At 33.4% G+C, this 24,751-nt stretch overlaps 1 protein-coding gene across 1 annotated transcript in view; it reads left to right on the top strand.

Annotated features, from left to right (window-relative positions):
- The window catches only part of LOC124367562 (O-acyltransferase like protein-like), a 52,226-nt gene extending 32,769 nt beyond the window's left edge, over positions 1–19,457 (top strand). Inside the window, exons 11-15 of the mRNA XM_046824495.1 lie at positions 331–469; positions 5,914–6,103; positions 11,881–12,023; positions 17,889–18,082; positions 19,304–19,457. Coding sequence (XP_046680451.1) covers positions 331–469; positions 5,914–6,103; positions 11,881–12,023; positions 17,889–18,082; positions 19,304–19,319 — 682 coding nt within the window. The 3' untranslated portion in view covers positions 19,320–19,457. The remainder of the gene's footprint in view (positions 1–330; positions 470–5,913; positions 6,104–11,880; positions 12,024–17,888; positions 18,083–19,303) is intronic.
- Positions 19,458–24,751: the final 5,294 nt, after the last annotated feature.

The raw sequence follows: 24,751 nt of genomic DNA, 5'->3' as shown, positions 1-24,751 counted from the left end.
CTTTATTTAGAAAACTATTAAAAGTAGTAAAATATTTTTTTCAAACATCCATGCCTATGACATTGACCTTACCAGAGCAGGACTAAAAGTGACATTCTATAAAAATCTAAAAATTGGATTTTATTTACCGTCTTACTTTTGATGTTGCTAGAGAAGCAATGGAAATAGTAAATGAATACTGATAATGGGGTTTAAATAACAGTAAATAAATATGATCGTTATTTCAACATGGTTGGGTATAACGAATGTGATTTCTCGTTTTTCCTCAATAAGGAATCTTTTTCTGTCATATTTTTCTTTTCTACATTTAAATTCTTGTTCTATGGGCAGAGGATCCAAGGGAGACCGGTTACTGTCTACTGGTCACTTCAACACCGTCCACAAGGTTGCACCATTTGTCGTAGGAGTGGCTGTGGGTTATTTCATTCTGGAGGTGAAAAGTGGAAGGATAAAGTTTACACTATCTAGGGTAAGAAAACCTACATTTTTAATTGTTCAGATAACTTTACTTTGGTTTGTCTATCATTTTGTGATATATATATATATATATATATATATATATATATATATATATATATATATATCCGGAAAGCCATAGCTTATCACTAGTTACATAATGGTCATAATGGTCATACAGATTTCAATTTATAAATACATTATTGAAGAACGATTGCAGTTTAGTTAATTGTTTTAAATATTTCTCGGCAACGATATTTTAAACGCATTCAAAATTCATGTGGCAAATGTGGCATGTCGTATTTTTAGCAGGTACCATTTTGTTATGGAGACGTGAAATTTTTGTCTCGTTATTCTGCGAGAATGGTCTTTTTTAAATGAATTATTGGGATATAAAAAGTAGAGTCGTTTATTTTTATCTTTTTCACAATCGATGAGGTACGTAAATTCTTGGAAACTTTTTGAATACACATAGCAGTTTTTCTATTTGTTCGCATGCACCACAATTGAATGTTTGGTTCTCCACATGGATGGTGAATTGCCTACATAAATACTGTTATATATAGCTTCTGATCTCGGTCAGGTATTTCTACCGGAATGGAACTATTGTAGTCTTCACGCGTTTAATCTCGTTTTAAGAAATAATAATCTCTAGTATATGCATGTGTGTCAGACCACGCTATTGGTATTTTGTGGTGTATTCATACGCTTCTTCTCCAAACTTTTGCTTCTTGTACATTTATTTTACGATCTAGTTGAAATTTGGCTTTGCCACATGTCGGTCGGGAAAACCGTTTGTAAGGTCTATGAGCAGTTCCTCTTAAATTTTTTGCCATTCTAGTTAAGCCATTAAGGTAATAAAGAAATCGGACCTTCCGAGGTGTGATAATCCACCATACCGCCCTCAAAATTCTTGATGTACCATCGCGATCTTGTAATACAAGTTGGTGACAGGATACCACATCCGATAGTTCCTCATTTTCCCCGAGCAATTTGTCGAGTAAGGGTCGATAACTTTGCTCAACTGGGCCTCTAGCCTCTCTTGTTCGATCTTGATAGAGTCATTTCAGTTAAAATTAACGTTGATAAACGTATCGACAACGTATTGCTGGAATAAGTGACCTCCAAAGTATAGTGCTTTGAACACGATCTCGTTTCTCGAATGTTATTAATTGCAGTAGTTGGAATTTTAATGAATGTTTTTGATGACAACTATACGTTTCAATGTGAATTCCATTTTTGAAACCTTCACTTGGCGGTTCAAAGATGTAGTTGGTGTGATTTTGGACTAAAATCACGAGCTCTTCTATTGATTCGAAAGGTGAAGATCATCACGTCAGGGTAGTTACACGGGTAGCTTTGGTGTGCTTTAACTGTGGTGAAAGCAGCTACTTTGTTCATTTTTTCAAATTTCTAGATGTTTGAGTCAGTCAAAATCAACCAGTGTTTAGAGATAATCATGGCAATGCATAACTAAATACCTATAACGATGGATCAAATAATCTCTTTACAATGATTTCACGTCCAATATTAAATGTATTGTAAACGTTTCAGTTAGGATTGTTATGTGATGTTAGTTAGGATTAATAGACCTAGAAATTGCATAATTATTTTCAACCTTTCAATAAAAGACCGCAGTAAAGCCGTTGAGCAGATCTTTCCGTTGAGAGAACTCAGAGTTTTTTTGGCTTAGCTTTTATTGAACTGCGCCGTTCAAACTGCTATAGACCTGACATCTGGATTTGGAATAAAAGATATATCTGGAGTTAGTTATTCGATTGTTGGCGAATGCAAGAGTTGAAATGTTCTCAAACATTTTGTTGTCGTGCGAACAGCAGAGCTAGTTCTTAGGGGAATCTCAGTTATCCGATTTTCCCATGTAGACTTTTCCCAGTATTGTTTTTACTCGGTCCCCTCTTGACGTTAAATGGACCTAAAATTTTGTATTTTACGTCGTTTTCTAGATTGGTGCTTGTTTTCATCAGAAAAGTGCGACTTTTCATATATTTATTTACATATGCAAGTGATTATAACCAAAACTTAAACGTGCGCAAATTACGAAAATTTTGGCAAAATACATTCAACCAGCACCAATCCTTTTCTAGTTTTAAAACTCACTGAGTAATACAATTTTTAATTACTGTACGAATTGTTTTCGATATTTCTTTAATAGATTGATATTTCCTACAATGATCGGTTTAGATAATAATAAAATGGTTGTATAAACTGCACAGCACTGGTTTTGGCCATCGATAAAGGACTTAATAGTCTTGTACAATACAGGTATATCGTTGTTCAGAGACTAGTTAAAACGTCATTGGCACGTTTAATTCCGTTCACAGATTCACTGTTCTTTCATGCTGCTGGAGTGACGGACATAAGGGGATTCTCATGAAGTCACAAATATTAAACAAAACTTCCATCAAACTATTGACCACTATAATATGGGGTTTTGCGGATAGAAAGTTGTAACCAGACGTGAATTGTCTGCAACACTCTTGACACATCCTACAGGATGTCTATATACTTGAATTGAATGGGTTTTGCTTATCCAAAATGGTCAATACTGGTCTGTGTGCGCGTTGGATCCCACGCTGAGCCGCTCCAAAAGGCGTCTTAAAAGCTATGGTGCTACAAAGAACCTCTAGTGGCACGTACACATACCATGTTGATGGTTGGAAGGAATAAAATCCACCTCAATGATCCTAGGTTTCAACAGCCGATCTAGGAGTTTCCCAGTCATGCTAAGCATACAAAGAAGTCTGTACGCCAACGGAGTTACGAGACCTCTCTTGCCACAAATGACGAAGGTCCGGTTTTCAATCATCCATTAAGCATCGAAGATGCCTTCTAGCAAACAGTAGTTGCAAATATTTAGCACCTGGGGACAGGTCCAAGCCACAACTTTGTGCCCTGTCACCGGAACATCATCGAGGAAGGATGCCTTATATGTCACAGCATCCATCCGACGGCCCGGTACTCTGTCACGAAAAGTTCCATTATCGAGTTTAGAGTGAAAAATGTACAACTATTATATTCCAGGATAATATCCCATACCTGGACGACAGACCGTTAGAGTGTCACAACTGAGCTTGGTGATGACCAAGATTGAGATCATGGGTGGTGTCCAGATCGAGGCTATTCAATTTTTTGTACAATACTGAAGATGATAATGTAATGAAATCCAGAAAAGTAAAGGAGCATCGTTACAACTGGAACTCCCAACTCGCGACACGCCATAATCTAAAAAATGAGAAAAGATTAAAGGTTTCATTGCAACTGTCGTGACAACGGAACACATGGGATCGCCACACCGAGAAGTGCGTCGTTCCAAATGGAAATGTGATGACAACGTGCCATTGTAGTGAAAGCTCGTCTTTGCAACGAATTCTGGACTAGCTGATCCTTGTACTGGGATTATGAGAACGCAACACTATATATTACAATGTATAATTTATTATTCTCTCTTTTTTACCTACAGCCATGTATGATAAAAATGAAGATTTTAGTGCATTAACTCTTTTAATACTGTATTTTATACTCATCCATATTTTAAAATTCGGGGTAAAAAAAGTTCAAATAATTTAACTTTTAACGGTGTTATTAATATGTAATTTTTATCATAGTCAAACTTAATTCATATTTTTAGTGCACAATATCAGTTTACGTGCTGATTCCAATAATAACAAAATAAATCTTGTAATAACAAAATATTTTTTGAAATTCTACTTGTTTTTAAAATGGTTAAAATTTTAATAACTGATTATTAGCCTTGTATTTAGATCTTATAATGGTCACTAAACTTGCAAGTATTACTTATTTTGGAATAAAAAATAAACCAATAATGGACCAAACATATGTCGTTTAGACGCTAGCCGTAAATTTTTAACTTTTATAAGCAAATTATTATGTCTAAAACCATGTAAGCTAAAGAAACCAAATTTTCCACATAGTCAAAAAAGATAAGAGGAAAATGCATAAATATAATTGCGTTATTTTCATTAATACTAATAAAATTACGACACTTAAAAATTTTTAACGAATTTCTTCGTTTTAAGTTTTAACGAAGTTTATGGAAGGCAGGCTATATTATGGAGTTTATTGAAATGATTTATTGCATTATAGCATTTATTTAGAACTAGCAGTCACTCGCAGCTTAGCACGCAATTTTATAGGTTTCGCACCTGTACGACCACTTCTGGTTTGAGTGAATTACATTTCCGACGCCAATGTTGGGTTTTTTTGCCATTACTAAGAGAATATGTTAAAAATGTATATAATTATCTTCATTGCAATTTACGGCCATATTTTTGTACGGCATAGTTTATTTTATCTTTTTCCTGGTCAAGAAAATGTATCTGTTAAAAGACAACTAAGATATGTTAAAATTTTTAGTAAAAGTTAAGCTATATTTACACGCTATAAATATAAAAAATTATAAATATTGGTTAGTTAAACACATATTTTTTCTGTCATAAAAATATTTATTTATAATTTAAAAACCAACATAGGATTTTTCAGTAACTTTAAACTTTTAAACCAGTGGGGCATAGGCAGGAGGGCTTCTTGAAAAATAAATTCATCCCAGGGACCGTAAGAATGTACATGTAAAATTTTAGTGTTTTCGGTGAATAGTTTACGTGTGAAGGCACAAAACAAACAAAACAAGTCACTTTCATATTTATAATCTTATTAGAATTAAAATACGATGGACTGCATTAATTATGCAATGCAATTACAAAAATTGCATTTTTAATCGTCACCTATTTAATGTCTATGTTTGAGTTCCAGTAAATATTTTAGAGAATATTCTAAATACGTTTTCGTGATTAAATAGAAGAAAAGTATTGTGTTATTCTTTCTGAATAAAATTTATTAATACAAGGGATCGTCAAACGTTTTAATGAGAAAGCTATACATGTATGGTTGATTTGATTTTTAAATGAGCCTGAACGGTGATTCAATATCATCATGTTTTACACACATATGTGAGTTATTGACTTAAAATAAAACTAGTATAATTACATTTTTAGTCTAAATAATGCCCTAGTGATCTTGGATGTTAATAAGATAAGCTCACTAATATTTGTTCTTTATAACTCCGAATAAATACAATTTTATAACCTTAGTGTAAAAAGATACAGATTGATCTATTATTAGCAATATACTTTCCCCGCTTTAGAAGAACACTTGGAAATGGAAGGTTGTGACATTTTAATATTTATGGTTTTCAGACAGACGGATTGCTATTTAAACATACAAATTATTTTATCACCCTATTGTCTGATAATTATAACCATGTCCGCATTTCAGTTATTATGCTGTTCAAATTTCTTGCCTATGAACCACTAATTTATCTTATGTTTTTAGGTAATATCCACAATAAACCTCACTCTCATGAGATAAATTAAATACTTTAACACTAGTTATATAACTAAACTATATTATATGTTACAGACAGCTGTCTCGTTGTGTTGGCTCTTATCTACCATATCCCTAGTCTTTACTCTGTGGTTCTTGACGCTGTTCATTAGACCAAGTTATGAGGACAGCCCTTGGCTCCTAGCCATAAACGCAGGGCTAGTGCAGAAACTTTGGGTGTTTGGGGCTGCTTGGATAGTCGTAGCCTGCACCTTTGGGTACGGAGGTAAGTATAGATATTTAGTTTGAAACCACCTTATATAAATAATGGAACGTATAGGTAACAATTTGGCGTACTAAACATATTTATGAATAATAGATTGAAATTTACATAGATGGTCAAAACATCTTCAGTTCAGTTAAAGCGCTTTATTCGTGCAGACAAACCTCTACGTATATCAGAGTTTGTGCTGGTATCTCCAATAATTGTGAAACATACTATAGGAGATCAAAGAATTCCTACTCGGGAAGATGATAAAAGAGATTTACCTGCAACCAAGTTACTTTGTTAAAAGTATTATGCCAAAGCACTTCTCTGCTAGGTTTCAGGAAAGTTTTTGAACTAAGGGAGGGTTCGAATGTGACAGCCTCAAATAAAGTGACACTGGACGAAGTTCCTATGCGGATTTGGACTACGCTTTTCCTAAAGTTTTGTTCAAGAGGGTCATACACAGATAATTTACATTGCAACCAATGGTTTCCATGAAAATTGCAGACTACAAGATTATAAGCGGCATGTTTGTACTCAGTGTCGAGTGGGTTGTAACACTGACGTTCAAGCTACACGAAGTTGCTAGCCAACTAACGGTGAAACACGAGACGTTAAGATGCTGTATGTGTAAAAGGTAGCTGATTGTTTATATGTTATTGGTGGAACTGAATATGCAAATCCATGAGATTGAAGTAAGATGCCGTAAGACGATGCCGTAAGACTAGTTTAGTTTGAAAATGAGATAACAGTCTGTTTGTAATTGACCTTCTTGCTGTTGGTGGAGTTTCTGTCTTCTGCCAATTCAACAGTTTTAAATTATCCATAGACTTATACAGTTAGAGGATTTTACCTGCGCGAGTGGCCTTGAGTGTGTAGTGATAGGCGGGAGGGGTGGAGGGGTAGCGTTATGCGGTGCGTCCCGAAAACATTAAATGTTTTGTGGCACTTTTCACGAAATTTTCGTACTACTCATCGGCGAGAGCCTCCTTTCACTGTAGCTCACTCATCGGTAAAATCAGACTGTTTTGTGACGATTCAGGTTGCTGGAGCATTGTTTTAATGTTAATGTCTGAAGAGTTGAAGTTGAAATGAAAAGATAGAACAATCTCCGAAATCGTAAATAATATTTATAAATTTATGAAAGAAGATGAAGATCATGCCGTTAATATTCCGTTGTCGGAGACTCGTCAAAGAACCGCTCCAGCATCTGGTGTATCATAGCTAGTTGTGATTCAAATAAACGATGAGCTTAAAAATTGAAGGTTAGTAATCAGTGTGAGGCAAGTTTTACTACACAAAAAACCGTCGAAGTAGAACAGTTACTTATTTAGGTGACTTTGAAAAGTCTGTAGTGAGAAGACTAGTTTACAATTTCACATTAAAGAACATCGGACATCGATTGCAAAACTATTGAGGAAGGCGCTAAGAGGAAAATAAACCTCCAGGGCTGTGAGAAAAGATTGAGGTGGATATTAAAGGACCTGAAGTTTATTTGGCGAAGAACAGCAAACAATAGTAAATTGTTAATTGAAAACCTGAAATCCAAGAGAAAAGGATAACAATATTTCAGAGCATCAAAACATTACAGGGAGCAAGGACGCCCAATAATTTATTTAGTTGAGTTTTCTTTACCATCGTCTCACATATCTAATCAAACTTGGTCGGATGGCTAAAATAGAGGGTTACACATTCCGATTTACAAAGGCGAGAGACTGACAATGAATTATGCGGGCGGAGAGAAAGGGTTCGTGATTAATGCTTTTACCTGTTGGAAGTAAGCAACCATAGTGAGGACTACTATGGCAACGTAAATGGGAAAATATTTGTGAAGTTGGACGAAGGAAAAAGTGTTGTCGAATTTATAAGCAAATTCACTATGAATCGTCGATAACATGCCCTACTACAACAAACAAATTGAAAGGCTACTATTTCAAAAATTATGAAGCAAGATATGAAGACGTGGGTTTCAAAAAACGGAATGCCATTCAGAGACGACATATTTTTACCTGAAGTGATATAAAATGTTTTTAGTGTTGTTTGACGTGTTTTTCATAATAATTTACTTGTCGATACTAATCGGCAAATAGAAATCGTGAGTTTAAATTGATGTTAAAAATATTATTTCGCCTTCTATTTACTATTACTATACTATTTAGTACGAAAACGCAACCCGCAACACAGATAGCGTTTATTTGTTGAAAGGGTAGTATTTGGGTTCCGTGCGCGCAGCTAAATTCCTACATTTATAATTCTGAAGGCTATATCACCGTCTTGTCCAAGGGCACGATTGCTTAGCGCGAAATAAGTACATCTAAATGAGCATTACACTTAATAAGTTTAGGTTTAAATTATTGTCTGCTCTTAGGAATCACAACATGAATCCCCAAGTCAGCTATATAATTATTTCTAAGAAGAGCAATCCATGATAAAATTACTTGCATGAGCTTTGAGGGTTAGGTGTTCATAATTCTCCTCCGTGATTTTTTATCAATGCGGTATCTATTAATACTTTTCTCTCGTAATGTTACGGTCTTTCGCATTTTACCGTAATTTTGCTGTCACTGGTTAAAAGTATCGTTAAAAGACACACTAGTCTTTTGTATGATTTCCTCTTTCATATGGTTTGGTTTCCATTAAAATTCCAGATGGTTACCACACGCTATCTCAGGTTAAGTAAAGTGCACTACCAAACAAGTTCAATTTCAAAATTATCTGCTATAAATGTTTCTGTGTATCTAGGGAAATAGTGGTTTATTAGCGTAGCACTATTTATCCGATTGGAGTAATACTAATGATTGTATACATCTTAAAGATAGTACTGCAGTTATTAATTCTCCTGTTTATCTAAAATATGACTGATAAAACGGTATTTGTTTGAATTAAAATACCAAACCACCAAACTACAGTTTAGTTTAGCAGACAGCTGTCTCGTTGTGTTGGCTTTTATCTACCATATCCCTAGTCTTCACTCTCTGGTTCTTGACGCTGTTCATGAGACCAAGTTATGAGGACAGCATTTGGCTCCTAGCCAAAAATGCAGGGCTAGTGCAGAAGATTTGGGTGTTTGGGGCTGCTTGGATAGTCGTAGCCTGCACCTTTGGGTACGGAGTGTATACTAAACTACCCTCAGTATACTAAAATATTTAATTTGCAATGAGGAGAATCTAATTTTTCTTGTTTCCATTGTTTCCAAATGACAATGTGGACGGAGAAGGATAGAGATAACAAGAACTATCTGTCAGTATACTGTGTATACTGACAGTGTATACTGTATACGACCCTATCACAGTGGTCTAGCTATTCCTCAACAGTGAGAGAATATCCTACACTTGTTGAAAATGTCATAACTGATTAAAAAGAATGTACTTATATAAGACATTTTTTGTAGAAATTAGTTTTTAGAAACGTAAAGTAATTAGATAATATCATTAATCGCCTTAATATGTTCCCTTTCATTTTCCAAGGTACCAGTAACTAAAACACCTACACCTAAATTATCATGGGTAAAGATAAGATTAATAGTTTGATATTGAAATAGATATTTATTGATTTCTTTTATTTTATGTAAACGTTCTTAATTTAGAAAAGTAACTCATTCATTTTAATTATGCAAAATGTATTTAAATATTTAGATATTTAAAAGGAAAATTTTTTTTTCGATCATGAACGAAAATAAAGTGATATAAAATACTTTTGGGAGTAATGTTTAACTATATATTTTGTTAATAATATCAATTACATATATAACTTGTAATACAGAATCCCATATAAAATTTTATTTATGCTAAATATGAAAATGTTTAATTACATATTTATTATTTATGATGTCTGTTGTATTTGAAATGAACACAAAAAATTGGATTTGACTGTTAACAAAATATCTACTGGTTAGTTTTAGTGGTTTTGCCGATCGAACCAATAATTAAATCCTCTCACTACAACCATAACTAGAAATATACAGGATGTCCAAAAAGTCCCGGGTCGGTTAAATATTTTTGAAAATATTTAAAATAGAGCTACAAAACCTTACACAAAGTTACTGGACATAAAAATCTATTTTATCACATATTCAGTGATCCGCTACTTCCTCAGGAGGGCGGCCCGCTAGGAGTCAGAAGAAAATGTTAAACGTAAGCATAGGTTGATATGCATATCAAATAAAAGGTCTTTATTAGTAGAGTACAGAGCCGCAAACCCGACCTCAAACGGATAACCGAGTCAAAAATGACAGCCGTTCAAAGATGGCTTGAGTTTGCAACTTAGGTTAATGTAAAAAATACACTGATGAGCTTTTTGATTTTAACTTTACTAACCTAAAACTGTTTACAAATAATTGTTGCTGTAGAATAATAAGTTTCATTATTTGCAATGATTTAGGCATTAGAAGATTACTACTTACAGAGAGCCTTTTCCCCACAGATCTGATATAGCTGATATGGCAGACCTAAGATGCAAACTCAAGCCATCTTTGAACGGCTGTCATTTTTGACTCGGTTATCCGTTTGAGGTCGGGTTTGCGGCTCTGTACTCTACTAATAAAGACATTTTATTTGATATGCATATCAACCTATGCTTACGTTTAAGATTTTCTTCTGACTCCTAGCGGGCCGCCCTCCTGAGGAAGTAGCCGATCACTGAATATGTGATAAAATAGATTTTTATGTCCAGTAACTTTGTGTAAGGTTTTGTAGCTCTATTTTAAATATTTTCAAAAATATTTAACCGACCCGGGACTTTTTGGACACCCTGTATATCTATTCACACCCAAACCTTAATTGGTGAAATACCAATCAGATTCCATGGTATAATCAAACTAAATCCTTAAATAGCTTTATTGTAAATTAAATCTTAAAAAGGAGAAAATTATTTAAATTTTTCTTTTATTCAGTATTGTAAAGAGAAATTTCTATATCTTTGTGGTTTCTGAAAAATATTGTCTATCCATGAAAGTGATATCTTAGTTACTTTATCATTAATTGTCAATTACTGAGAAAACTAAAATAGTTCAAAAATTCACATTAAAAAAGATTTTTCCACTGAATTTAAAACCTTGGTCACTTGTTGGTGTAACGTAAAGGTAATTGACAGTAAAGGCTTTTACAAATTTTAAAATCGCTGTAATGCAATAATTTTCCTTGTAAGTTAGTTAATTAGTATGAATAAAAATTTCGTAGTTTACAATAAATATGAGTTCAATCTGGAAAGATTACTAAATAGTACCGAACTCTATATCCACTCAATAATATAACGTACAGCAAGCAACGCTGAGACGTTGGGTACAATCCAAGGATGATTGTAAGTAGTGGCTAATATTTAAATAACCTATGGTTGCTTATACAGAGTATGTAGTGACTGTAGTTATTGTCCTACTGATCCAAACATCAACGCATATCTTAAAATAGCTAGTAAGAAATAATAACTGAGGCATTTATTATAAATATTAATTGTATAATATTTATGTAACGGTAAACTAATGTGAAGAGCAAAAGGTTAATACGAATAATGTCATCTCTAGCAGAAAAAAATTAATGAGCTGAGTTTTTAATTTCCCGTTTAATTAAAAACATAGTGAGAACCATCCAAGTTTTCCTCTACTCTTTGAGGACGCCCTTGGCCTAAGACCTCTCTAAACTAGGTTTGGCCTGCTTGTAATTGATATGACCTAAGAATTTATACTCAATAGGAGTATTGCGGGTTTAATGATTTATTATATACTATTTTTAATAATCTAAAATAATAATCTGGGATAACTTTTTACGTGTATCCAAATAATCTATGTTGTTTTCCCACAGGATGGCTGGGAAAGTGCTTGTCTTGGCCAGGATTCATCCCTCTGGCTCGTCTCTCCTTTGGAATGTACTTAATACACGTGACACTTCAGGGTGTCCAGGTTTTTCGAAGTCGTCAATCCCACAACATGGACGCATTTGATATTGTAAGTACTAAATAATTTCCCGTCGCAAGTTGACGTTACGGAGTAAATCGATATTTTTGTTTTCACTGTCCATACAGGGAGGGACATTCGTTGAGTCCAGTACAGTTGGAGGAATTTAGCTGTCCTCGTAGGACCTAAATACCACACTTTAAACAAATAAAGGCTATGTGTGTGGCGGGTTGCGTTATGTGCTTTTCGCTGAGATGAAGGCGCAACAATCTCTTTAACGATTTTAAATTTACGATTTCGATTTGCAGATTAGTATTGACAAACACATCATTTTCAAAAACACATTAAACAACACACTAACAACTGAAAAACAATGATAACTCCTATTATTGCTATTATTTGGTATTCTCTTATTATTTAATTCCACCACAATCAGCACTGTCACAAAACAGACTGATTGTATGAGTGTGACGAGTTATTTGAGCCAGTACGATTCCTGAAAGGAGAGTTTTACCAATAAGTCACAGGAAATGTTTACGGGACGCAGCGCATAATGCTACCCCGCCACCCCTTCTGCAAATCACCACACACTCAAGGTCACGCGCGCAGCTAAGTCCTCGAACTGTAAGTGGACGAGCCGCGGCTTACCTGCGTCTGGCACATCGTGCCACTGCTGCACCGTGGATTAAGCGGCCCATACACTAGCCGTGCATGGCACGCCGTGTAGTTTTTTTACACTGGCACGCCATGCTTGGCATGGTACTTTGTGAACTACACACTGAAAGTTTAGTCGGTCCCGTGACGTGCTAGAAGTAGGTTGTGGTACTGTGATGTTGTGTTGTGTGTTGTGTTGACATGCTGTGATATTTTACTACTATGCCTATGTTACAATAGGTAAAAATATATAAATATAAATCGTGAGTAATATTGCTTATTGGTGCGCTTCATGAAGATTTCAAAGTGAAGAAGAGAAGAAAACAGTTATGGAATAGAAATTGGTTAAAAGGGATAGAAAAGTATTCTGGTGTGAGACTACTGAGAGACTTACGTGAAAATAATTTATTTTAGGTGTTTTCAAAGATGATTTAATCTTTCCTTTGTACATAATATGTACAAGTGGTTAACCTGAAATGTTATGTTCACACAGTTTGATATTTAAACAATTATGGTAAACTCTCCATGGACCCTACTATACATAGTATGACAAATTGCTTTAAGAAACTTCGGGATGTGGTTTCTGAGATCAAAATATAATTAAATTCATTATTTTTGATTCCTCGAAATAAATTTTATCTCACATGCGTTTTATCCCATTTTGTTCAAATTTGCCATACGTACTTCTGTTTCAATAAAAAAAGTATCATAATTTTATATAAAGTCTGACTTTAAAATAATGACTGTTTAAAGCTTTGTAACTAAAATAGCATAAAACCCGTTTAGCATAAAGTTTTGCTTGATTTTTATCACACTTGGTATACATGTTTCTTTTATAATTAGAAACTTGAAGTTCGTTAGCCAAAAAGACATGATGAGAGGAAAAGCCTTTTAGGACCATTTTGCCACCGCTGATGCAGGCTACAAAGCGTAAAAGAAAAATCTTCGGTGGAACAGGTTTCACGGGCCGCCGAAAATGAAACCGATCTTGATTGCCATCTTGCCATGCATTACACGGCGTGCTTAGCACGGAGACCTCCACAAACTGGCACGTTTCTTCCGCTTATGGCACGTTGTGGAATGCACGTCTAGCGTATGTGCTGCTTTAGAGGGTTAACAAATAGGGGTCGACGCAATAACAATGCTTTAGCTTGTTATTATATATTCATTGGAAATGTATTAATTTGAATCAACTTTCTCAATATCTTCCATTATTAATCTATAATTCTGTTTAATCCTCCTTACCCATCCTGTAGTTTGCATGAAGAGTTTTCTTTTGCTTTGGTTGTTTCCAGGACTTGGGCTGAATTAATAAATTGGATTCCTTTTCTGACTCAATGAAACGCCTATTATTATTCCAATTTAAGCTTGCATTTTGCGTGTTGCAGCTTTCACGGTGTACCGTTATTATAGCACATATATTAAATTTATATGGAGCTAATACTTTATAAATTAGAACAGCTTTTCGGAAATACTTGATTTATTCCGAAATTTAAGTTCACCAAGAAGTTAACAAAGTTTACAAACTTGTGATTCGATTTTCTTCAAAATGTCACTCAATCGAACAAATCTAATTAAGAGTCTGATAAAAAGGAATTAAAATTTAAATTAAACTAAAAATGTATACTTCTCCAAAATGGTTTAAATTAACAAAACAAAATAAAAAGTTCTCTTCTCAAAATACTCAAAATTAATATAACACAAAACTTGATATTTACTTTATCACCAAAATTTAATTCACAATACTTCAAAAAATTGAATTAAATTTTCAGACTCTGAAATATGGGAAACTTTAGAAATTTTAATTACAGTATTATAAAAATAAAAGATATTAACTATACGCTGGTACGGGACTTACTACTTTGAAGATTACGGAGGCAGATCGGAAACTAAAACGCACTAAAGAAATTAAATACTTGAAATTGAATTTATACGCGATAAAATAATTACTCTAAATCTTAACTATAGGGTTAGAGAAAGAACTTCAGCTTCTTAACTGGACCGGTACACCTTCTCGTGGAAACTCCAAGACTCGACTGACTCCCTCCCTCTCTCCAGCGAGCCGGGTCGGAAAAGTATCACCGTAGCTCGATCAGCTGATTGACCGGTCTAACTGAACAAACAATGTCCACGCACCGCGTCTAGTTAACAAGAGCCTACTTCCTACCGCGATTCAGCATAAATAATTAGAACTATGGTACAACGGAATGGTTTTTTTTCTTGTAGTGTTGAAATAGTTTTCAAAGCTTAAAGTTAATTTAAATTCACTTAATTGTTGTTTTAACCTGCTGGTTGATTTACTTACAGCTTTGCAGAAAGTGTGTTTTAAATTACCTATGAAATCTTAGTTACTTGGTAAGCTAGTGTAAATATTTTGTTGCTGAGAAAATATATCGTCTGGCTCTTTTGTCTCAAATAATGTTTATTTGTATAAAACTTTAATATTTATTAGGCCAGTCTCTGACTGCAGAAAGTTAACATGTCCAACAATTTCAAAATTTATTTTATTCATTAAGACCAACTGGGTATGCGTATCCTTCACTGCACAAACGGATTTTGTCCTCATCAGTACAGAATCCCCAGCAATTCCTTCATCTCATCGTTTCCCGCAGAAAAGGAAGATGTCCATAAACTAAAATATAACCTACGAGTATTGAGCAAACAGCAACTGTAAATATTTTATATGTTTCGTGAATTACCTGTTTAATTATGAAGTTATGAATTGAATGGAAGAAGAAGGAATTATTACAATAACAGAGAAATAATATATTTCATATAGATTCTTCACACAATACATTCTAATTTAATATTTATCTCATGAAAATATAACAATTAACTGACCACAATACTTTATGGTCTAATTATTACAACATGGAAAAAGATTCCCAAAAGAGCAAAATTCTATTATAAATTGACTTGAGTATGTTAATTAACTCAGTTAAATTAACTATGTTAAATTAACTCAGTAATGTTAGTTTAAAGGACGTTTACCCTCTTTCCCAGATGCATGCTTACCTAGGGAAATATTGCCACGCTACAATATATTCCTACGATATGATCCGTGTTTATTGATAGGTGAGTCTCAGTGAGGGTAGTCATCTTGATATTGTCTGGAAAACCCCTATAAATTTAAAGTTATGCTTTTTTGAATTATATTGCGATATCGCTTCCAGAGATTCTTGGTAATGGTGATTTGGTTAGATTAGGAGTCAAACGCATTTGCAAAATTGGATGACCTATTAATGGTGACTAGTATAATTCAGGAGCATTTGGCTCTCTTAAACAACAGTTTAGCTTGGTTAAGAAAGGCTGGCTTTAGGCTAATCTCAGAAATGTGTTAATTTTGCAAGAATAAACATATGTATCTGGGAAATATCATAAGTTACGATGCTATAACAACTGGCCCGGGCATGGCATAGTGATTGTACTCTATCACCAAATATTTAAGCTTTTTGTAAAATAGGGGTGGTGTTGGAACCCAGAGCAAAGACTTTTGACCTCAAATTACTTTAAATTAAATTGAATTAAGATCAGCCAAAAGTTATGCAGCTATAAGGGGATTAGTTTTTGTTTGAGGATAAGGTTTATTTTCCCGTTATATATTGCCTGCAGGCGATGTTTTGAAATGTTTTCCTTAAATTTCTTGGAGGGAAAAATCATGTGGATTTCATAATGGTTTTTCTTCTTTCCCTCCAAGTAAAACGTAGGTGTTATAGGTCAAATTCTCAAGAAGGGGTAAAATACGTGAGAACATAAAAATCTACATGCAAGGAGCGGGCGAGCACGGACACCCATTTCCTCACGATGCGGAGGCTACGCGTAATTAGTATCATATTACACAGCGGATTTCATTACAAAACTATTTAGCTTGGATTGATGGGGTGGTTTCATCACCGTTGTATGAGCAATCACCCAAGGAGAACTCAAAGTTTACTCATGTAGTTACACACCCTGGAATTATCCAATGTACAACTAGTCCGAGTGATCTGTGACAACTCCTGCCTGTGCGAGGCTAACTGTCTTGTTCTGAGAATTTTTTCACAAACTGATTAATGAGTAGAAGATAAAGAATTAATGTGGTATGTAATATAAAAGTGATAGTTTAAAGCACTCAAAAAATCTGTGACATAGGATATACCATGTCAAAATCATCACACTCAATTTACATCATAATTTAAGATTTAAAAAAGATTAAGGATGGCCTACTTATAGGGTGTACTGAGACAAATAATAATGTAAAATTTATTACGCCATAAACAGACTTTAGACACTGTTCTAGGAGTTCTTCTAATTGAGCTAGAGAGCTGGACATACATCTTGTGAATGCAACTTATGTAGAACGAGTGTCAAAAGTAATAGTTTGAAGCCATGAACATTTACATCTCTCTCTCTTTTTCCCTCCTCTCTCTCTCTCTCTCCCTCTCTCTCTCTCTCTCTCTCTCTCTTTCTCTCTCTCTCTCTCTGTCTATATATATATTTAGTTGTTTATAATTACCCAATAATATATATAAATTAAAACATGTTTTCTATTGGCCCTACAAGGTTTGTCAAAAAAAGTATGTGATCTGCGATTATACCTTCGCACCCAAGCAAGTTGCGCAGAACATGTGTTTGTTTATGTCTCGTTTTACAGTTCGCCACATTTCTTTAATATTAAAAATAACAGAAAGAACTCATCAATGATCAAGTTACTCTCTGTATCTCTGCATGTATATCCTGCATACTCGAAATTCTTCACAGAGCTTAATTTTGATATAAGAAACATCCATAAATTTGAATAGCGTTGGCGGACATTTAAACATCAATCTTACGGTCAGTACGTTAACCAAACTGGGTACAGCCATATGACATTTTAACACGTGATACAGATTCATGTGGTTATAGACTTGTAACAGCGAAAATTGGTATGCAACATAGTGTGTCACCATTTTATTGTATTCATTCTTGCACGTAATGCAATTGAATTTGTCATCAGTACTAAGCTCTAAGTTTACTGTTTCCAAAATTGTATGTCAATTAACCATTTTAAATTTTGAATTAAAAGTACTTATTTATTGTTAGTGAAACTAAACTTACATATTTATTGAAGAGAACTTAATTTCTGTTGCCAATTAAATATCTAATGATTTACAAGATGTGTCACGGTACAGGGTACACAAAAACTCTTTTCCAATATTTCAGGTTTCATCTACAGAGTTACTCTTTAAAATATATTACTAAATAAATCGATGTTTAAAGATTGAAAGTAATTCTCTCTTATAGCTTTTCCAGTGTATAGCCGACTTCGTGATCAGCGCAGGTCTGGCCACAGTGTTGTACCTAGCGGTGGAGGCGCCCTTCTGCAGAGTGATAAACTACTTACTGCGACCCAGTGTGGTCGCTAAAGCTGTAGACACCAACGCTAACGGAACGTCCGCGGACCAACAAGGGAATGGAGTTCCGGAAATTTCACATAGGTATCCACAGTAGTATTCTAATCCTTTACACAGTATTTCTGATTGATTTCATCGTATGGCGGTTTCGGAAACAGATATTTAATTCTTGATCATTTCTCTCCTAACGTGTTTCATAATAGTAGAATTTTAAATGTGACTATTCACATTTAAAATGCTACAAAAATCGCACAAAAATTCTCCAAGTCTATACTTGGAGAATTTTTGTGGGATTTGAATCGAGATTTCATTTATCAGCTAATTACATTTCACTTGTTTTATACTTATCATAATTTAATTAGCTTGTAGCACATAGCTTGTTAGTTATGGAATTAAAGATATCGTTAAAGTATATTATAAGGGTTATTACAGATGGAAAAAACGACTCGATAACTCTTATTTTGGACCTGAAAAGTGCTCAATATAATGTTTATTTAAAAGCTCATCAAAAATAAAACTGATTACTATGAGGTAATAAAACTCACAAACAAGAATTATACTGTTCTCAGTTATGTATGTTTGTAATTCTGCTGCAAAACGTAACCGTGCTTCCCGGATGAAATAGATGCTTATGAAGGTCCATAGTAATTTCATACGAGAAACGTTGTATAGTCAGGGTTGTAGTAAACGTCTCTGTTGCGGAAACCACGATGAGGTTGCACAGTTTTCTCACTCTACCAATAGCAAAACACACCATGTCAATACAAAACATGCATGTGCTAAATATTTAATTTCTTTTATTTGAAACATTCATTTAGAATACAAATTTGCAAATTTGGATAACTCATTGTGATTTCACACCAAAACACCCACTCGCCGATGTATCCCTACGTCACTAGTAGCAGCGTTTTTAACTACCTAAGTATATTTCATATATGAAAAATTATAAAATAAAAACCATACAAACTACTTGTTACTCTGGATAAAAATTGCTATATTTTTTAATGCTGAGACATTAGATTTACTACATTGTGCTTTGTCCGAATAATTTCGCTATCCTAAAAACTGTCGAATTTCAAGAGGTATGAAGTTTTTGTTTCTATTTATGTTGTCCTAGATTCATATTCTAATCCAAAAACTTAATTATATAATCTCCTCACTCGTTTTGGTTTGTTTATAATGGACTGACAAATCGTTTCACACCAATTGTTGTCACTTCTTATTTTTTAAGATGTCAGGTTCAGAATATTCAATTTCAAAGTTTTATCATGTGAGAAATCTTTAATATATAAACTTCTGTTGCAGGAAAAAAGACAAGTGAGGAGACATTGGACTATTTGGATATTTAAAACAAAAGTTGAGCTTCACCAACAAAGGCTGAGAACAACTTCATGATAATAAGATGTTATTTTATATTAATAATATGTGTTCAAAGAATTGTATACTATATTTTACAATAAACCAAATATAAATAAATATAATTATACTTATTTAAATGTATTAATTTGTATATGATTCTTACTTTATTATAAACGTAGTCTAATTTTCTCTCATTAATATATCATATTCTATGTTTTATTTCTTTATCACTTAATAGTACATAGTGTATATTTCAATCATAAAAACGAATGTGTTCATAAGTAGATCAAACAGGTTATCTATTATGTAGTATGGCGAGGATGGGTGATATATGAAAACGTTGAGTTTACCTCGATTTCACCTTCCACTGAATACTGCGTCTAAAATCATACATGCCGCACACGTGACTCCTGAAATTTGAAGAAGCCTAGGTCTGTCTAAAGATATCAGAAAAATAATTGTGCTGAAGAGATTGAAAACCAAACCTTTGCATCGTTACGTGTATTATCTTATTAGCTTCTATAAAAAATTAAAATAATAACTCAGTTGTTCCGAAAATATTTTTATAAAAATACCCTGTAAATTAAGAAATCATTAAAATGAATAACTGGTTAAAATATCAGAGTGGGAAAAAGAGGCAGTTTGTAGTAATGAGTAATTTTGAAATGAATTTTTTTAAATTCTTTTAACCTATATTGACATAGTCAGAAAGGACAGACTTAACAGTCTGTGACGTAATTGGTGGTCGTCATATCTCAACGCACGTCACGTCGGTTCCTGTAGTGGAGCTGTGCAAACGGTGCACCGGTCATTTCAAGGCATTAATCATAAGTTATGTACCAGCTGACTCCCACAATCTGGTGTGTGGCTAAACTTAATGTGCCGAGATTTGTACTTGTGGCTTATATGTAGACTAGACTGTAATTTTAATTTGTTATTAGTATAGAGTGTGATATAAGCGGTGCTGAAGAAATACTTATAGTTATTTTGGGTTTTATTAAAAAAATATTGTACAATAGACTTCCACTATGTCAAAGTAAATGTATTTTTTCAATGAAAACCATTGGGGCTATTGAGGTGAAAATGTAAATAAAAGAATTAGAAGTTCGAATTAATTGTTGGCTGTATGGTTACTACAGAACCGACTATATAATCCTATAGAACTATCTAGATCTTGGGAATTTTTAACTTTAGTATAAAACATTTCAAAATTATACGTTTATTGGATATTAGTAAAGGAAATTAAAAGAAAGGTTGGTGCTCGTTGAGTAAATGGGGACTTTTGATGATTTCAAAATAATATTTAGTTATACTTTTGGTGCCTTATTGATATGAAGTTCTAAAACATTTGGGACTCTGGTTTTAATGTCTAAACGTTATGTAAGTTCAATAAAGTTGTATAGAAGAACTATTATAGGGCCTTTCAGGTTTCAGTATAGAAGCTACCTTTTCATATTTATCACCATTCTTGTAATGGATAGTATGTATTTATGGACATTCTGGATATTCATATTTGTATCCGACCCTGCTGATACCTTATATTGCAGTATTAATATTACATAAATACAGATATATTTATGTAATACACACACACACACACACACACACACACACACACACACACACACACACACACACACACACACACACACACACACACACACACACACACACACACATTGATATCAGGCGCCGAATTATTTTTGAATTACCTCAAACCGCAATATATCCGCAAATAAAACACTTGATTATCATGTTCCTGTAGAAAACGACCAGTCTGATTGTGATCCATTGTAAATTCTGGTGATTCATGCGACACAATCAACCTTGTTGAAGATAATCATGCTAACATTGAAAACTTATCTAATCATAACCTTTCTGGTGATTAAATATGTGTTTTGTCAAAAGGTCTCCCTATTTCTCCTACACCAAAATTTGATTAAATTTGTTTAGGCGAGGGCACTTTAAATTGTTCACGTAATGTTCGGATCAAACATTATTTTTCAACTCACGAACCTGAACCTTCAAATCTACCTGGGTGCTTGGAATAATTTAAAGAACAAAGCGACTGGGAGCCTGCACCTTTATCACCTGATCATCCCGTTGAGCAATTTATCAATGCCATCCTCTCCAATTTGTCAAGCTCATCTTTCCAAAATTCGTTAAAAAATAAGAATAACTTGATAAAATATGAAATTAAAACAATTAAATGGCTCAAAAACAATAACGATATTATTACACTACCAGCAGACAAGGGTAACAAAATTTTAATTCAGAACATTAATGATTATCGTAACGACGTACAGACATAACTGGCTGATGATGAAACTTACCAACTAATGCAGACATATCCAACCAAAGAATTTAATGAAACCATAAAAACCTTTTTGGAACAACGAGGAGAAGACGAAGATTTATCACAGAGTACTATAAGCATACTAACACCAAAATCCTCCAGAACTCCAACATTTTATACACTTCCGAAAATTCATAAGAATGTCAGACCACCACCAGGACGTCCAATTGTTGCCAGTTATGGGAGCCCGACTGAAAAGAATATAAGGTTACATTGACGACCAACTGCAGCCTTTTGTAAAACTCCTTCCATCTTATGTAAAAAATGCTAATGATTTTATTTTTAAACTCTCCCAAATTACCCAACCTTTACCATACAATTTAATCCTAGCCACAATTGATGTCACATCACTATATACCAAATTCCCACATAATGAAGGCATAAAGGCAACTAAACATTTACTTGATACCAGATCCGCACATTCAAAGCCCTCTACTTCTTTCCTTTTAACACTAATAGAGTTTACCCTGACAATGAACTGTCATGGGACACTCTTATGCAAATCTTTTCATAGGCTTTTTTGAACAAAGTTTATTAAATACCCAAAATAAACTTCCTCTGATCTGGTATCGTTATATTGATGATATTTTCTTGATATGGCAACATGGTGAAGATCTCCTAAAAGATTTTCTATATTCCCTAAGCAAATTTTCAACATTAAATTTCATTTGGAAGTATTCCCACACAATCATTACCTTCCTAGATGTTGGTTTGTTTTTAGAAGAAGGCTTTCGTCAAACAAAAATTCACGTTAAAGATACCAACACTATGAGATACTTAAATTATACTAGTTGCCATCCTATACACGTAAAAAAATATTCCAAAAAGTTTAGCCATTCGAGCAAAGAATTCATGCAGCAAAGAGTCTGATTTCACAAATTATATTAAAAAATATCAAACCCATTCAAAAATTTAAATTATCAAATAAATAGGACAAGAAATTTTAATTACAACAAATCTTTTCCAATAGATAAACCTAAATTTACTACTTAATTCTACCCCGGACTTAGCAAAATAAACCCTATAATTAAAACTGAAAGATATATTTTCAAAACCACCTAGGTTCATCTTTAGAAGACAATCAAATCTTAAATATATGCTAGTCCAAACCAATTTTAAAAAAACAAAAATCGAGAGAAAAATTTTAACGGTTGTAAACCCTGTCAAAAACCACGTTGTGGTACATGCAAAATTATGTCCTCTAGTCATCAAAGTTTTAGCAGTAACATAACCAATAAAACGAATCTAATGTAATATAATGTATCAGCTAAATTGTAATTTTTTTAACAAACAATATATTGACCAAAACCTCTAACCCTCTTCGTATCAGAATGACAGGTCACCGTTACAGTATTGTTCTTGTAGATGATAAGCTCCTCGCTCTACATTCCAGGGAACATAATCAGGACAATATTGAAAACTGTTATAAATTAAAAGGCATCAATAATGTTCCATTGCATCGAAAATATAAATAGGTTTAATTTGAGAAGAAGCGAAACTGCTCATCAACTTGTTTTAAAATCAAAATTTTTTAGGCTTGAACATTTGTTAATTTCTAAACTTATTTTTTTACACTTTGGTATTTCTGAAGAAACATCAGCTGTGTGGTATTTTTGTTTATTATTCTATATCAGTTCTTTTTTTTTGTTTATATTTAGTTGGTTTAATTATTTAATTTTGTAAATATTTATACACTATATCTACACGTTATCTGAAGAAGTATGCTAAAGACATACGAAAATTCATAGAGTTTACCAAAAATTTGGTTTTTATTTTTGCATGAAAAATAAAAATAAGAAATATATATTCACAAAAACAGGTTATTTTATTCAATTCATAAACTACGGTAAATGGTTCAAAACATTTATGAATTTTGGTATATATAAGTACACTTCTACGTATAAATTATATAAATGCTTACAACAAATATGATAGAAAAAGAAAGTAAGGAAATAAAGGAAAACAAACATTATAGATAAATACAATAGATCAGTGGCTGATGGTCCATGACATGATGTCTGTCAATGAGTAGAAGAACAATAAAGTTATCATAAACTAAGACTCCTCGGATGTCTTGTCTAAAATACCAATTGGTGTGCAGTTTCACTTTTTCAATTTCTGTCTATTAAGGTTTTCGTTTAAATTTTCAGGGATCTTATTTATAACTATGATTCTGATTTTATTCGTGTACATTGTAGCGCTAAAAGTTTTTCTACGTCGCTATGGTCAATGTCAAATCGATGGCTCGCTACTCGAATACGTAAAGGATTCGATGTTTGGCCGACATACTGTTGTATTATATATTGACATAAATACTGAAATTATATTGTTATTTTAATGAAAATTCGTCATTTAAATGTGCCTAGTGCGGATAATGGTTTCTAATTTTTCGAATGTTTACCTGATCATACAATGAGCATCTAAATTCATCTAAATTACACTAGATGGCTGCTGGATAGCCAGAAAGGTCTTATTTTTTACATACATTCGAGGACTTCATATTTCAGGGCTCTGATCTATGTGATGTTGTCAGATTTAAAGCACTGTGCTAAGAAAAACGGAAGTGGACATTAACTCAATATTCACTCGTAATAAATATTTCAGAAATCGGTTCAGTCAAAATATTTCAAAAAATTAAAAAAATGTGCAAACATATTTTTATTGCCAGCCTACCTAAATATTTAGTCACCTTTACATTAAATTTCATTATACTAGACCAGTGGTTCCTAACGCGTACCACTTTAGGGGTAAATGTGAGCCAAATTCTAACTTTTTTGAGATTTTGGTTATTCACAAAAATTTTCGATGTAGCTTTTACTCCTTTTATGTAAAGCCTTTTCTATTTGTAAGTAAAGCTATTTTTATTTTAAATGTGGTTGAAACCAAAATGATGAATACTGTTAAGTGTACAGAGAATTACAATTATATAATGAAATTTTCAACCTCAAAATGGTAGCAATATATAATACGAAAATACGATTTGGTGGGCATAAAGATCAAATAGTGGAATATGTGAATTGTAATCAAAATACAATTTA

The sequence above is a fragment of the Homalodisca vitripennis genome, chromosome 8 (genome assembly GCF_021130785.1).
Source record: "Homalodisca vitripennis isolate AUS2020 chromosome 8, UT_GWSS_2.1, whole genome shotgun sequence".
In the NCBI taxonomy this organism is placed as follows: domain Eukaryota; kingdom Metazoa; phylum Arthropoda; class Insecta; order Hemiptera; family Cicadellidae; genus Homalodisca; species Homalodisca vitripennis.
This window is presented reverse-complemented; position numbering and strand designations above follow the sequence as displayed.